The sequence below is a fragment of the Natator depressus genome, chromosome 12 (assembly GCF_965152275.1).
Source record: "Natator depressus isolate rNatDep1 chromosome 12, rNatDep2.hap1, whole genome shotgun sequence".
NCBI classification, from domain to species: Eukaryota; Metazoa; Chordata; order Testudines; family Cheloniidae; genus Natator; species Natator depressus.
In genome coordinates, this window is record NC_134245.1 from 24,971,745 (window position 1) to 24,988,023 (window position 16,279).

The window sequence follows — 16,279 nt, forward strand, 5'->3', positions numbered from 1 at the left end:
GAATGAACAGAATGGTTAATTATTGAGCGATCCAGTCCATCAGCTAGTCGTAGCTTCTGGCAGTCGGTGGTTTAAGGAGTTGTATCCCTGACTGTTGTGAGTAGTTGCCATTGACTGACCTGTCCTCTGTGAATTTCTCTCATTCTTTTTTTAATTCCAGTTATACTTTTGGCCTTCACAACACCTCTTGGCAATGAGTTCCAGAGGTTGACTATGCATTGTGTAAAGAAGTACTTCCTTTTGTTTGTTTTAAACCTGCTGCCTTTTAATTTCATTGAGCGACCCCTAGTTCTTGTGTTGAGTGAAGTAATAACACTTCCCTAATTCACTGTCTCCACAGCATCCATGATCTTATAGATTTCTATCATAGTCTCCCGTTATCATCTCTTTTCTAAGCTGAACAGTCCCAGTCTTTTTTAATCTCTCCTCATGTGGAAAGTGTGTCATATCCCTCATCATTTTTCTTGCCCTTCTCTGTACTTTTTCCAATTCTGATACTTCTTTTTTGAGATGGCGCAACTAGATCACCATGCAGTCGGTATTCAAGGTGTGGGGATACCATTGACTTATATAGCAGCATTATGATATTTTCTGTTTTACTATCTATCCTTTTTCTAATGGCTCCTAACATTCTGTTAGCTTTTTTGACTGCCGTTGCACAGTGAGCAGATGTTTTCAGAGAACTATCCACAATGACTCCCAAGATCTCTTTCTTGAGTGGTAACAGCTAATTTATGTATAGTTGGGATTATTTTTCCAGTGTGGATTACTTTGCATTTGTCAACATTGAATTTCATCTGCCATTTTTTTGCCCAGTCACCTAGTTCAGTAAGCTCCCTTTGTAACTCTTTGCAGTCAGCTTTGAACTTAACTATTTTGAGTAATTTTGTATTGTCCGCAAATTTTGCCAACTCACTGTTCACTCTCTTTTCTAAATCATTTCTGAATATATTGAACAATACAAGTCCCGCTATTTACCTCTCTCCATTGTGAAAAATGACCATTTATTTCTATCCTTTGTTCCTATCTTTTAACCAGTTACTGATTCATGAGAGGACCTTCCCTCTTATCCTGTGACTGCTTAGTTTGCTGAACTGCATTTGGTGAGGGACCTTGTCAAAGGCCTTCTGAAAGTCCAAGTACACTATTATCAGCTGGATGAGTCTGGTCCTCATGCTTGTTGACACCCTCAAAGAATTTTAATAGATTAGTGAGGCATGATTTCCTTTTAAAAAGCTATGTTGACGCTTTCCAGTATATAGTGTTTATTTGAGTGTCTGATAATTCTCTTATTTACTATACAATCAGTTTGCCTGGTACTGAAGCTTACTAGCCTTAATTGCCAGGATCGCCTCTGGAGCCTTTTTAAAAAATCATTAGCTACCATCCAGTTGTCTGGTACAGCGGTTGATTTAAGCGATAGGTTATATACTATAGTTAGCAGTTCTGCAGTTTTAGATTTGAGTTCCTTCCAAACTGTTGGGTGAGTATCATCTGCTCCTGGTGACTTATTACTGTTTAATTTATTAATTTGTTCCCAAATCGCCTCTACTGACAACTTAGTCTGGGACAGTTGCTCAGATTTGTCACCTAAAAAGAATGGCTTAGGTGTGGGGATCTTCCCCACATCCTCCAAGGTGAAGACCGATGCAAAGAATTCATTTAGCTTCTCCGCAACTAATTTGTCTTCCTTAAGTACTCCTTTAGCACTTTCATCATCCAGTGACCCCGCTGACTGTTTGGCAGACTTCCTGCTTCTGATATACTTAAAGAAATTAGTCTCTTTTTTCCTTCCTCTCTCTCCTATGTTCTGCTTCCCCACCTCTACTGCTCCAACTCCATGCACGAGCAAAGCAGCCAAGTACAATTGACAGACTCCTTATCAAGTGCAGAGAGAGCTTCAGAGATCTTGTCAACTTCACTTTGCCACTCTGCTTATGCTTGGAGTAAAACAGCAGGGTGTGGAAAAGCAGAGGGGAGCAGCAGGTGAAGAGAAGAATAAAGCAACGGAGCAGTAAAGGTACTTTGTGCTTGGAGCACAGCCAGAGTAGAATTTCTTCCCTTCCTCCCTGCAAAAAAATTACAAAAAGCCACATTTTAAAGATAATTTTCTAAATGTAGATTCCTGACTAATTTGACAAAGGGCAGAAGAAATATCTACAAAATCCATTTTTAATAAATGTAAACAAATAAATTATAAATGACAAAAATATTACTGAACAGTTAAATATTCATAACATAATTACTTAAATTAATATTTTTAATGCACTACTTGTGGTAAAGAGTCTTACTGACACTACCTAGCATGCTTTGTTAACAAAATTTGTAGGAGCTGGCAAAGTGGGTGTGATGGGTGGGGAATGCTGGACTTGTGGGTGTGGCAAGTGTTGTGGATGCTGGGGGACTATGAGCATGGCCAGGGGAATTTTGGAACCTGAGAGAAGAGTAGCCACAGTTTTGTTTTTTCACATCAAGTGTTACAGACGCCCCCAGTTTTATCACAAGTCTCATGTTATTTGGTATTTTTCTTAAAGCTTCTTGCAGTCAGATGATACGGGATAAATGATATCAGATGATATGATAAATCTCAGCTTTCATTTTAAAAAAGAGCCCCTTTTTTGGCAATGAAGAAAATCTTGAAAATGTGACTCTAAAAGCTCAAAAAGCAGATGGCAGGAATAAAAAACCACCTCAACGTTTATTTTTAAAATTTCATGATTTGTAAGCCAATCTCATGATTTTTGGGGGCCTGACTCATGAACCCAGGAGTTGACAGTGCTGTCATTACTCAGTAATGACCTCTCTGTTAAATTAAGAAATGATTTCTGACAAGCACCAAAGAGAGTTTAGTTTTGTCTTCCAGGTGGAGAGTTGGTGGCCAGAGTTACTGGCCTAACATGGGCTGAAACAGAGGGTCTGTAGATACCTAAAAGCAGTAAACTGATTCTTTTAATTTCTAAGGAAGCAAGAAAAGAGTTTACCGGTAAAGTTATTCAAATGTGGGTTGGCTGGCTGGTTTGTTTATTTTTAATCTAATAAAAGGGGATCTTAATATCCCTGTTAAAGCAATATAAAGCTGGAAACTCCCCTTTGGCATTTTGGCTAAATATTACTGAAAATGTAAAAGTCTTTAACAAAAACAATGGAAGTGCAAAGAAACTATAGAAATAGAATCAGCAGGTGTCATTCGAAAAGTGAGGAAGAGTAGTGAAAAGTGTTTGATCCAGCGTCAAATTAACCAGTAGACCCACTAGGCCAGAGCTGGACCACAGCCATTTTGTGGGCACTGTTCTGCAGAGGCAGGTTTGGGAGTAGCAGGAATAAAGGGAGCCAGGTGGACACACGTACCCTGAGGAGCATCTCACTGGTCAGCATGTGCTTAGCATCTGCTGTGTGCTGGCCACGCAAAGTGGAAGAGCTGCCTTGCAGTCAGAGTGGGCAGTGAAGAGACAAGGCTGGTAAGAAGAGCTGTTGAACCAGCCAGCATTGTAAAAAGTACTACAGGAAAGTACTCCCAGCATGTCTCAGGAATAAGGGGCAAGGGGAAGGCAAGTGCAGAATCCTAAGGTCTTGCAGAATCCTAAGGCCTACAGGTACTTGTTGAATGGATCCAGTCTGGATTTGATCCAATGTCTGGAAATTAAATCATGACAAAAATGTCTTTATTAATCAGAAAGTATAATATTACTAAAAGACATGTAGAAGTCTTTGGAAGTACTAAATAAGATCTCAGTGCTGGAAACTTTCCCACCTCCCTGGTATTTCACTTTCTTGAGATTTCCACTCTCTTCCAAACAGCAGTGAAAGTAAGTGGTTTCTGCTGAAGCTGGCTTCATATCATTTTGCCACAGATACTGTGGTGATGAATACTTCTACTTACAACAATAATCACTGGTGGACTGAATGTCAGGAGGTTCCCTGTGCAGTGCAAGTCGTGCTCTCCTGCCACCTTTTCCATATCCCTTCCCCTCGCTTTCCTCCCTGTGAATACAGACATGTCAAGTCTCACTCATTGGGTGTGATACTCGCTCATTAGCATGCTATCTCACTCACACACATTCCTAAGCTTATCTCACTCATTTTGAGTAAATATATAAAGATTTAAAATTACTCAGGCGCTGCAAGAGACAACAGTACATTCGGGGCCTCAGGCCCAGGGCTTCGAGCTTGGAAAGCTGCTTTCCAAGCTTGTGTACTGTGGTAACCATGGAGACTGCAGGGCATTCTCTATGGGCGAGAGACGAGGCGGTGTATGTGCGTGCAGTGGCGGATTAGCCACTGGGCCGACGGGCCCTGTGCCCAGAGGCCCTGGCCAATTGGGGGCCCCCCAGAAAAATGGACATGCCCCAATCTGCTCCACTCGCCCAGCGCTCCTGCTGGGGAGCAGGGGAAGCCCCCATGCCCTGACCCCGGTCCCCAGCAAGATGCCGGGACGGGGGACTGCAGGCAGAAGGGGTAGGGAGGGGCCCCCACTTGCTCTGGCCCAGGGCCCCACAAGCCCCTAATCCGCCTGTGTGTGTGTGTGGTCAAAAAAATCTGAGTTTGCCCAGAAAACAAACAGGACTGGATCAAAAGTTTGCTGGTTCTGCAAAATACAGTTCAAAATTAAAACCACACTGGACAAATTCATGTCTTCAGGGATCTCCAACCACCCAGGTTTTTGTTCCAACAAGCAAGTAATTGTTTTTATTAAAATCCATTGGTTTGCATTGTGGATAAAATTCTCCTGTGCCCTAGACCAGTGGTTCTCAACCTTTTTTTATTTGTGGATCCCTAAAAAATTTCAAATGGAGGTGCAGACCCCTTTGGAAAGCTGTTGTTTGTATATAAAGTTGAATTTTGTTCAGTCAGTTTTCAGTCTAAATCTTGCGGACCCCTTAGACATAATCCATGGACCCTCAGGGGGCCACGGACCACAGGTTGATAACCGCTGCTCTAGACTTTAGTATGGATTAGGACATTTAAGTATTTCATGTGCAATATTTAGCAGTTTACATTTTAAAACAAACTATTAAGCGCTGGTTGGATTAAAAACCTGGACTATTGGATGTCGCCAAGGACCAAAGATGAGAGTCCCTGTCTTAAGCAGTGACGAAACGTGCCACCTGGAAAGTCTCACTCTTTGGCCTTGAATCTCACTCTTTGGGGCTGTAAATCTTACTCTTAAGGACAGCCAACCCTTGGCATCTCTGTTATATCTGCTTGATGACGTGCCTGAACCACAGTGCCAAGTTGCTAAAGCCCTGAGGCGTCTCCATATTCCAGTGTCCAAGGAAACAGCACATCTCTCCAGACACATGACCCTCTGTTATTGTATAGTTATATGCAGATCTGCAGTTCCAGCAGCTGTCTGGTCTTGTAAAGGACACAGATCATTCTTGTGGTTTCCAAACAGGCATCTTGCACGCTGAATCTCATTTGCCTAAATTGCAATTTATTTTATTTATTTGCTATGCTATTCCTTTACTGAACAGGCTGCAAACCATTCCTTTCCATACTGTTGCAGGCTTTGTTTCATCTCTTCCAAAGTGAGGCCTATCTGAGTAAGCAAATCAAGTGATCGTTCTTTCTAATGTGCAGCTGTCGGTAAGCAGGCTCTTCATGGCTTTACAGATCCCCAGCAAAACTGTCATGCAAGGCTTCGGCCTGAAACCCATGTTCCTGTCATTTTCACTGAATTCACCATGTGCTCCAGAAATGTTGTTCCTTCTAGCGGATTTCACAAAGATGTCGTTTGCATTTGTGAAATAATTTAGGAGGAGGAACCCTTTCTGGGTGCAGCATTACATACTGCAACTGAAGTTTGTTCTTGGAGTCTAAGAGCCTCCTAAAATGTCAGGTAAATCCTTAATCATTTTTCATTCTGGTTTTGGGGTGGCAGTTAAGTCTTTCAACACTCTGTGAGTTTCCCAAGCAGCAAAATTCAGTAGTGAAGAAATACTGCTGAAGGCAATCCACACAGGCCTGAAGACTCGCCTTTTGTTTTCTCTACAATAAAAGTCCTGCACTGCGCTAAGCACAGCCTAATTGGAAATCCTTTCTCTAATCCTCCCTACGTCTCTTCTTTGTTGACAAACATTCCTCTTTTTATACTGAATAATCTGAAAGCAGCCATTGGATTTCGTTCAGTGTGTCTTAAAACACAGAAGAATGGTTCCAAGGGGTAAGAGATCAAAGCTGCAGCCTTGCTGTAAGACAGCAGTCTTCTGTAGAAGCTCTCAAAGCTACTTTGTCACCAAGCAAATTAATTCAATACAAGTGCAAAAATGAACATGAGTTGTTGTATCAGGATATCTCTTACTCTTTCCAGTTAAACTGAGAGCTGCACAGAAACTCAGTTGGACTCCTTTAGCCCACGTGCATACTTTGTGAAGGAAATTAACCTTGTAGTTAATGGACTAAAATATAACACTGTTCAAAGGGTATATTTAACCTGTAACAACTAAAGCAGATACCCCTAGTAACTTCTAGTAAAATAACAATTAGAAGACAAAATAGTGGAATAACTATTAAGTGAAAACAAGACGTTTAAACTTCAAGAGCTCATGGAACGATGGGTTTACTCTGTATAAACACTGCAAGGCAAACTTGATTGCTTTTTCTGGTCGATTTGCAAAACTAGAAGTTGAAGGAAATGCAGCAGATGTGTTGTACTTGGATTTTAGGAAAGCATTTGGTATATTTTCATAATTCAAATTGGCTATGATGCAAACACTGGCACATGTATTGATACTAACTGAAGGATTGTAAACACAGGACAAAGATAAACAGCAAAATACGGAGTCAGGGTAAAGGCATTGGATTTCTAGTGAAGTATAGCAGAGAATTGTGTCAGGTTCATTCTTATTTAATATCTCCATAATTAATACAGAAGACAGTAAATGGCACATTAATTAAATTTGCAGATGATGCTAAATTAGAAAGAGCTGGAGACACCAGATTTTAGGTGCAAGAGTGGAGAGCAAAGTGGACATAGATTGGCAGTGCAATGCAACCTCAGAACAGGCCTGTTCAAATTTGGGCTGCAGACACAAAAATATCCATCAAAGAATATGGAGGTGCTAGTTTCTCTAAATAGCTCTGGTGCAGTAGCACCTGGCTTACTGCAGTCAGATCTGGGCACCATATTATCAGAGAGAGATGGGCAAATTAGGGAGTTCTGGGAGAAGCAAAAAAGATTAAGGAGCTGGAAAGATTATAAGGAAAGGTTAAAAAGGGTCTGTGTATGGTATAGCTTGGATAAGGGGAGAGTTAATACAAATATTTGATGAGCATTAGTATCATGGTGTGGGAGAAAATTATTTAGAGTGTGCAGGGGGCTACAATGGGGAATAGTGGGAGCGTAGGTAAGCTAACTAGCAGGGGAAATTTTCTGGCAGTGGAATCTAGGGGACCACAGAATAGTCTCCCAGGGAAATAATGGAACTCCCGTTGTCTGGGACATTTAAAACTAAATGTGGCAAAACACTAGTAACTGCAGTAGGAAACTATGATTATCGGGGAGATGGACTGGATTACTTCATAGGTTATTTCTGTCTCTGACTTCTATGATGCTGATTTCAAGAATATTGCATGTGTGTTTGTGTATCTATATAAGTTGTGTTATTTCTCAAGGGAAGACAAAGCATATTGTAACCAAACAGTCATTTGTAACTTTGGGGAGGATGAAATCCCAGCCAAGCAATGCCCAGGTTTCTTGCTATGTAGAGTATACTGTTTACAACTTAAAGGAGATAGCAGTGGGAACTGGAATGATGGTCTCATTAAAGAGGAAATATTTAAAACTTTGCATTTTGGTCAGGTTTATGTCTAACCAATTAGCCACCTGGCATAATGTCTACATTCCTTTTCTTTGGCAACCAAACACGTAAATGACTTCCCTTTGTATGTCTCACCTGGTGAGAAATGACTCCTCTTGGAATACTGGCAACAGGGCCTCAAGTGGAATAGTTGCAGAAGCTTGTATGGACCATTCCTAGCTGTGCAAAAACTAGTTGTCTAAACCATTCTGCCACAGAGGCCTAAATGTTTAGCACTGGGGGGGTTATGTAACTAACATTGGTTAATTTAAACTGTCTTCTCAAAAATTGAAATTTTTTTTGTCTAATGAGAACTGACTTGGTGAAAAATGTACGGGCTAGAAGGTCAACACAGTTCAATTCAGGATAAGCTGTACATGGTAATTAGGGACTTATTACATAGTTAGCGCCCCGTATCCATATCAGCTATGCCCAGCCTATTGCAGGGCAAAAGCCTTCTAGGCAATACTCCTGTCAAAATTATGGGCCCTGTTTGCAGCCCTTATTGTGACCAATGAGAATTTTACATGAGGAGTGATTGCGAGATAAGGCCCTCTCTCCATCAGTATAGATGTATGTGTGTGCGCGTGTGTGTGTGTTACATAGGCGTATGTATGTAACATCTATCTTTGCGCACATTCTCCTTTGTCACAGAGTTCACAGAATTAAGGTACTGCATTATTATTGTTATCCCTATGCAAGTTGAACTGGGACAACTGAATTGGCTGGACTGTTTCTAAGCCTGCAGGATCTAATGAAATTTTGTCTTTCTTCTACCCATTTTTTTTTCTTTTCTTTTTTCAGAATAAGTCGTCTGTTTAATGGCACAGAGCCTATAGTCTTGGACAGTTTAAAACAACATTATTTCATTGATCGAGATGGTGAAATTTTCAGATACATATTAAGTTTCCTAAGGACATCTAAACTGCTACTCCCAGATGACTTTAAGGTAAGTGAGGCCATGTCTACAATCCATTTTTTCCCCATTCTGTCATTTATTTTGGTGTAGGTTTGTTTGTGTGTTTGACCTAAACACAGTTAACTATATGTTGATGTTTATTGTTAAAGTTTTTAGTAGTTGTGTATTACATTGGGGACGCTATGATTTAATAAATAGACCTGTGGTTGTCATGGATACCATAAAAAGTTAAATGATGAAGCTCAAGGCTAAATCAGTTTTTCTAAACTAATTTTATTTTCTCACATTTTTAGCTTATTTATCAGGGCATAACAACAATTAAGAAGCGGCAGCAGCAAGAGCTGACATTTACCACAGTTTAATGTTCAGCACCTTAAAGAAATGTTTCATATTTGATAGTTATTGCAATTTGAGTTGTATAAAGTAAAATTGGTGATTTAAAAACCCCTCATAATCTTAAATAAACCCATGAGGATTTCTGTTAGACATAACTCGTTAAGACATTTTGCTTTCAAGGAGAGATCCCTAACACAGATTGTGAAAGATGAAGTGCTCTCAGGAGAATGCAATTTTTTGAAGGGATTCTATGGAGCAATACGTTTTGACTGTTTGGTTGTAGATGATGACAACTTGGCTAATTCTCAATGGTTGAGTGGTGAGACTTAATCTCCTCCTAGGTGATTTATTTATATTTGGATTTACAAAAACGAATGCCCTGATAAATCCAGGCATGTGTCCAAAAATTAAAAGACAACAGGATCCAAAAGGTAGTGTAGCAGGTCACTGACACCACAATTAAATAAGAATATATCCCCATTTGGAGTTGGCAGACATGCCTCTGGAAAGGGGAATGCTCCTAGATTTTCAATAAAATTTCAGCTTTCATGTATAATTAGATAGGGCACATAATTTGGTCATGATGGAGTCATTCCTCAGATGGGACTCATAACTAGTTTTGAATGGGGAGTATAACCATTCCCCCAACCTAAACCAAATCTCAGCCATTGCTGTACAAATAAGGTATTTTTGTTTTTTATATAGCAAGAATAATCTTACATGGCCCGAGCTCCAAGGAAGTTACTGTCTAAATTGGCCAGACATCAGAGTGCAGACACATAATATATGATGAGAATGGAGACTGGAAGATCTGGTCTCAAAGCAGTGGCAAGGTTTTGGCTGTCGTAGATTATTTGTTGAAGTGCTTTGCACAAGAAATGTGGTCTTCAGCACTCTGTATGCAGAGAAGGTGGTGCAAAAGAGGTGGATTGTCTGAGTGTAGAGAAGTGTGGAAAAGAGGGAGAAGACTATAAATGGAGTAGTTGGGGTGGAAGAGCAGAAAGGCAGATGGGGAAAATGAGAGAGGAGATGCAGGTAGGAGTGGAATTGGGCCAGGACCATAAAGCTAAGGGCTGCAAGCACCTTGTGGATGATGAGAAGGAGCCAGTGAAGGGATCTGAGTAGAAAAGGGTCATAGTACAAATGGCAGGAGAGAGATATGATTTTAGCAGCATATTTTGGATAGAGTGGTGGGAGCCAGCCAAGGAGAACTGGGAGGAGGAGACTGCAGTAATTGGGAGAGAGGATCAAGGCATTGTCAAGGGTTTGGGAGGATGGATTTTAGAGATGCTGTACAACAAGAACCAAGGGGATGTGAGAATGTGTATCCTCAAAGTGTATGCCAGCCTCAAAGAGGCTGTGGCAAGGCTGGAATTAGAACTCAGGCGATCCGAGCCCCAAAGACCATGCTCAGTCCACTGTTCCATGCTGCCTTCTTGGATGGGGTTAATTGTATTTTTAATTTATTCCTCCCTGAGATAGCTCTAGAGTAGACCCCAGGGTAATGAAGGCTCAGAAAAGCAAAGTGTTGCTAGGTAGGGAGTAACTCAACAAAAAATGCAAAGAAGAATGCATTGCAAAGCTATGCACTGTAAAACTGCACTGTAAACAGTTTTGACTTCGGAGAAATCTTGTAATTTTGCCAGTGTGATTAAAGTAATAGAAGAAAACAATCAAAGGCTGCAAATGGAATCTTTTGGTGTTTCTAAATGCAAAACATTATTTAAGGTATAAAACCTTACAGGTTTTCCAGTGAGACTTGCATTAAATGTTTTTTATGTCAAACAAAGCATTATCAAGTGTTTTGAATATTTATTAGTTTTTTTACCCCTTTAATTTAATCAAGTCGTTTAGTAGCCTCAAGGTTAAGCCAAGTTGCTTTTCAACTTGAATTGCTACTCAGATTGTTATTTTGGAAAATTTGGAATGTTAGTACCGCACCAGTGTTTTTGTGTTTTCTATTTAAGTGTTGTTTTCAGACGGAGTTAACACTGAAATGCAGAGAAAGTGGAGTATGTGTTCCTAGGCTAGTGATTCTTTATTATCAAGTCTGACTGGTGTGTTTACGGTGAATATTAACTACAGTTCCAATTACTAATAAGGCAAGACTTGAAAGTATTCTGCATCTTACAGGTCTCCCTACTGAGATCAACATTCCTAACAGATTATACAGTGTTCATGGTTTTGTGGATTCTAAGCAGTGTACAAAGTGATGCTTTAGACATTTTGAAATTATTATTAATTGCTGGGCTTGATTTTCCCTTGCATCCAAGCTCTGCTTAGCACAGGGGATAGAGGGAAGGCAGGGAACTGGTTAAAGATCCCTGATTCTGCACCAGCCCAGCCTCAGGGAGTCAGAGCTGCTAGGGGCTGCTCTCACTTAAGCCACTGGCCTAAGGTCCATAATGCTATGTCTACACTGCAATTGAAAACCTGCAGCTGGTGCGTGCCAGCTGATTCAGGTTCGCAGGGCTCGGGCTAAGGGGCCGCTTAATTGCAGTATAGATGTTTGGATTCAGGCTGGCACATGGGCTCTAAGGCCCTGTGAGGTGGAAAGGTCCCAGAGCTTGAGCCTGAGTGTCTACACTGCAGTTAAACAGCCTCTTAGCCTGAGCCCCACAAGCCTGAGTCAGCTGGCACAGGCCAGCAGTGGGTTTTTAATTGCAGTGTAGACATACCTCCTCTGGTATGCTCTCTATGTCAGGGAGGAGTGGCTGGATTTATGCCACCAGAAGGATCCCCTCCTCCAGGGGAATTTTCTCCTGGCCAATTGCAACCAGAATTTAGCCCCTTTGTACTGCTCAGGGCCTGTTATTTATACTCCAAGCCCCCAACCAGAAATGGGGCCCATTGTGCCAGGCACTGTACATAACCCTTCTGCGTGTATGTCCTGCCCAAAGAACTTACTCTCTGAATAGACAAGACCAGCAAAGTGTGGGGAGAGGAGGAAGTGTTCTTGTTTCTATTGAACAGGAGGAGCAGAGGCACAAAAAGCTAAAGATGTACCCAGGAAGTCTGGGGTAGAGCCTAGAATGGAACCCAGATTGCCTGCAAGCAAGGGTGGTACTGTAACCACAAGGCCAACCTTCCCTTTGCCTTAATAGAGCCTTAAAATTAGTGTGGCCAAGTCTAACGTTGTTTGATATCAACTTAACCTTAATTAATTACCCATGGTAGCAATATGCAGTTGAGCATGGAACTGGGAGGGAACTCATTCAGTGACCAGAGATTCATCGTGCTGCTGCTGGAGCCGGAAACGGTTGAGGACAGAAGGCAGTAGGCTACCCCCTCCAAACAAACACAAGCAAATACAGTCCCAAGGGACATCGCCATTTCAGACTGTGCAGAAGAACAGGTGATACAAAAATAAAGATCATCCCTAGCCAGCAGTAAGGGAAGCAAAGCAGGCCTGTAGAAGTGTCTTACCGTCTCTGGCAGCCAGCTCTTTACTCACCGTGAATAGAGATTTATTCCACGAGTAATCCCACTGACTCACTGGGGGTAGAACCGAGCCGTGAATTCCCCACCCCCAGTGAGATATAACCGTCAAATCGAAGAGGTGACCATGACCTTTAGCAAACGTGAAATCTGCAACAGATTATCCAGAACACTTTTCTACTAGATCACGAGCAGAAAGATAAAGTGTTTTGTAGAAAGGCGGACCGCTGTCTGTTAAGAAGACTTGTCAATCATTCTCTCCAGCTCTAAACATTGTCCTGGGTACCAAGGAATGGCCAGTGTGTGTGCGTGGCCCACTGCCCATTGTTCATAGGTTCCCTGTTTCAACTGATCTAACAGACTGTACCATCACTTGGTAGAAACAAAGGTGAGGAGCTGTGATTCCAGAGGGGATTGATACAACAGACCTGCCAATAACCAGCCAGGACTGAGAGGTCTGAAGCTGCAGTTCCCTGAAAGAGAGGAAAATCACACGCACACAAACACACTTGCTGATATTGTTTCTCATCAGCCCCCCCGCCCAGAACTGTGAGACGGCGGAGTTTTCTCACAAACCTTCCAGTAGTGGGAGCCACAACAGCCCTCCTCCTCTGCCGAGACCATCATCAGTGTCCCTCAAAGCAGCTGATAAGAGGCATGCTCTGAGTGGTTTAGTTCAGCACCAGGGCCGGATTTAGGGGCAGGCGACCCCAGGCGACCGCCTGAGGTGCCAGGCTTGGGGGGCAGTTGGCTGTTTTTGTTGTTAGCGACAAAAGGGAAAATAGAATGTTTGAAGTTATATGTTCTAAGTATTCCATATGTGGATTCATTTTTCACTAACATCCTAGAATGTTCTGGACCTTTGTAGAATCTCATGGAATCTTCCAGACTTTCTGAGAAAGACATTTTCCTTGAACCTTCTAGAACATTGTCAGCCATGCCCTTGCAGGTATATAAGAGGGAGGGCATTGCCAGACAGTTGTATATGACAGGGATAAATCATGCATGCAAATTCTGCATTGAAGTCGTGAAATGGGCTACAAATAGAATAAAAAATATAAGATATTCATTTAACGAATGGAGGGGGGGCACCAGTTGGTCTAGGGCCGGCCCTGTTGAGCACATTTCCTCTGTCTTCAGACATTAAGGGCCATATATGACCAAAAGCATAGTGCTGGAGTCAGGGCTGTGCACTGGGTATCACAGGAAGATGGAGAGATGGAAATCCTCTCTGGCGGGGCCTGGAGACGATGTTAGACAATATGGTCATCACCCTGTCCCTTTCTCAGGGAGGATAAAATCCACATTGTGGGCCCATGGGAGGGTGGTGGGGGCAGAAAGGACTTTAGATCTGATTTCTGTGCAGGGACTGTGTTTGGAACCCTGCCCTGCTGCCCAGCAGGACCTCACTGGTTCTACTGCCAGAGCCTCCTTGGAGGTGGGCACCAGATTTGTTCCTAAGAGCATACACTGCCCTTTGCTTAGCAACAAGATAAATCTGCAGCAGCCTGTGGTCTCTTCTGAGCCTGGGTTTCTGTGTGGCAGCTGAGCCTGTGCCATTATGGTAGCCAAAAATAATAATAATAATAATAACTTTAGCTAGTGTTGTTTGTGTAGAATGCTCCTGCTTTTGGGTGTGCCTCAGACTAGATTCATATATTCCAAGGCCAGAAGGGACCATTGTGATAATCTAGTCTGACCTCCTGTATAACACAAGCTATAGAAGTGCCCCCAAATAATTGCTAGAGCAAATCCTTTAGAAAAACATCCACTCTTGATTTAAAACTTGTCAGCAATGGAGAGTCCACCAGTTAGTGAGTTGTTCCAATAGCTAATTGCCCTCACTGTTAAAAATTGACACCTTATTTCCAGTCTGATACAAATACACATTTATGAATGATGGGGCTTCTTTAACAATTTCCTGCTTATCTCGTGATATGGTGACTGGCAAGATAAACTGAGATTTTTCTTGTAATCTCTGTGGGACTTCACCGTCGGGTGTTGTACTAATGCAGTCTGGGCCAGCTTCTTCCCCATCTTGCACTGTGTGTCAACGGTTGTCCCTAGACACGCGCAGCTCTGAAGAGTAGCATTTTACAGCCACTTTGCAAAGGTAAATGACGTCACGGGTGCCAGACAGTGAAGAATCAGGTCCTGGTGCCTGCAATTGTGAATTTCTTTGTTACTGATTTTGTTGAGAAGTCCCTTCCTCCACCCCATCAATCCCCCAAAATTATTAAAATTCCTTAGTGATGGTAAGTTGACCAGAAAATTTGCCGACCACAGACATGGTATCAAGTATTAAACAGTCGCCAGGTTTTAAGTTACAGGAGCAAGACCAAATGCAAAAATCTATATTTGTTCCAGTTTTTGGACCAGCGCATGCTGGTGATGAATAGGTGAAGCAGTATGAGGCAGAAACTTGCATTGCTGCTGTGGTGTGAATTAATAGAGGACTTCACTCTCATGCGCTGTCAGTCATTAAATTCTCAGTTTAAAAATATGACTTTTATTGAACTTATCTTTTTTGCAAAATGACAGGCAAAAACACTCCCTTCGCTGCCACTTACGGAATCCGAGGCAGATAAATGGTGCCATGTAATATTCCAGTCTGAGTTGGTAGTTGAGGGAGGAAATGATTTCCTGTTTTTGTTGTTGTTGCTTTAAAAAAATTTTGAATTGGTGCAAAAAACAGAAAGTTGAAACTGGTGTGTGCGCACATGTATGTGTATGTGTGTGTGTATGCGCACTTTTATAAATCAAACTAACTTTTGTTTTTAACAGCTCAGGTTGTGTGTGCAATTTGTAGTGTGGGCTGATCACTGTGGGTACAAAAATGAAGGAGTTATTTGAGTCTGAACACTGGTTCCTGGCTTAACACAACTTTTCTTTTTTTTTTTTTGGCTGATCACAGAAAACTGGAGGATTGAAACTATATCTTGGTTTTTTTTTGTCTTTATTAAGCAGCAAATAGAACAAATGGTGAGTTAGCAAGTGGTTACTAAAGACTTAAAAATAATGCCATGGGCTAACAGATGGCTCTAGGAGGAGATAGCATGATCCCAGAGTTTGTTTGCTCTGTAATGTTACTATATCCCTGGAGGTTGGAGCTGGGGACTGTTGCACTTCTGGATATTATGGGCCTGATCCAAAATCTGTAGATGTGGAAAGACTCCCATTCAATTCAGTGAGCTTTGCATCAGGCCTTAGCTGAGTGAGAGACCTACATTCGCTTTAAGAATGAAGGAGAGACTTACACAGTTCTGTAGCCTTGCTGTTTTTGATAATGAAGCTCATGTTGGGTTTTCATCTTTTGGATGTTATTACAGGCTAACATGCAAACATAAACCCCTGCTTTGCCCTCATAAATAGTATATTCTTTCATGATGAACATGTGCAAAAATAAACCTAGAGCTAGATTCAGGAGCAATTGAAGTAAATGGGAGACCAGGGCCCTGTGTACATATGTGAAATACTTGCAATGGCCTCGCAGACAGAGCTGTTACAAGCTTCCATGTGAACAAGATTTCAGATGTTTTACATGCAGATTATTAGTCCCTGTAGATTTAGCCTAATCCCTTGTGCATTTCAATTTAATGTTCAGGGAATTCTGCAAATGTGGAGGGAGAAATGAGAATGGGTCTGAAATGGGTATTTGCTTCTGAATAAAATAATTCATCATCCAGGTTCATTTCGGCAATGTATCACAATGGAATGGAGTCCAAACAGTGATGCATAATAAGGATTACAGTGTATGGAAGTAAGGCTCTTACTTTACCCCAGATCA

General features: G+C 41.7%; 1 protein-coding gene across 10 annotated transcripts in view; it reads left to right on the plus strand.

Moving 5' to 3' along the window:
* Positions 1–16,279, plus strand: part of KCTD15 (potassium channel tetramerization domain containing 15) — a 54,928-nt gene that overhangs the window by 25,607 nt on the left and 13,042 nt on the right. For all 10 annotated transcript variants that reach the window (XM_074968760.1, XM_074968752.1, XM_074968756.1 and 7 more), the window contains one exon: positions 8,604–8,748. In XM_074968760.1, coding sequence (XP_074824861.1) covers positions 8,604–8,748 — 145 coding nt within the window. The remainder of the gene's footprint in view (positions 1–8,603; positions 8,749–16,279) is intronic.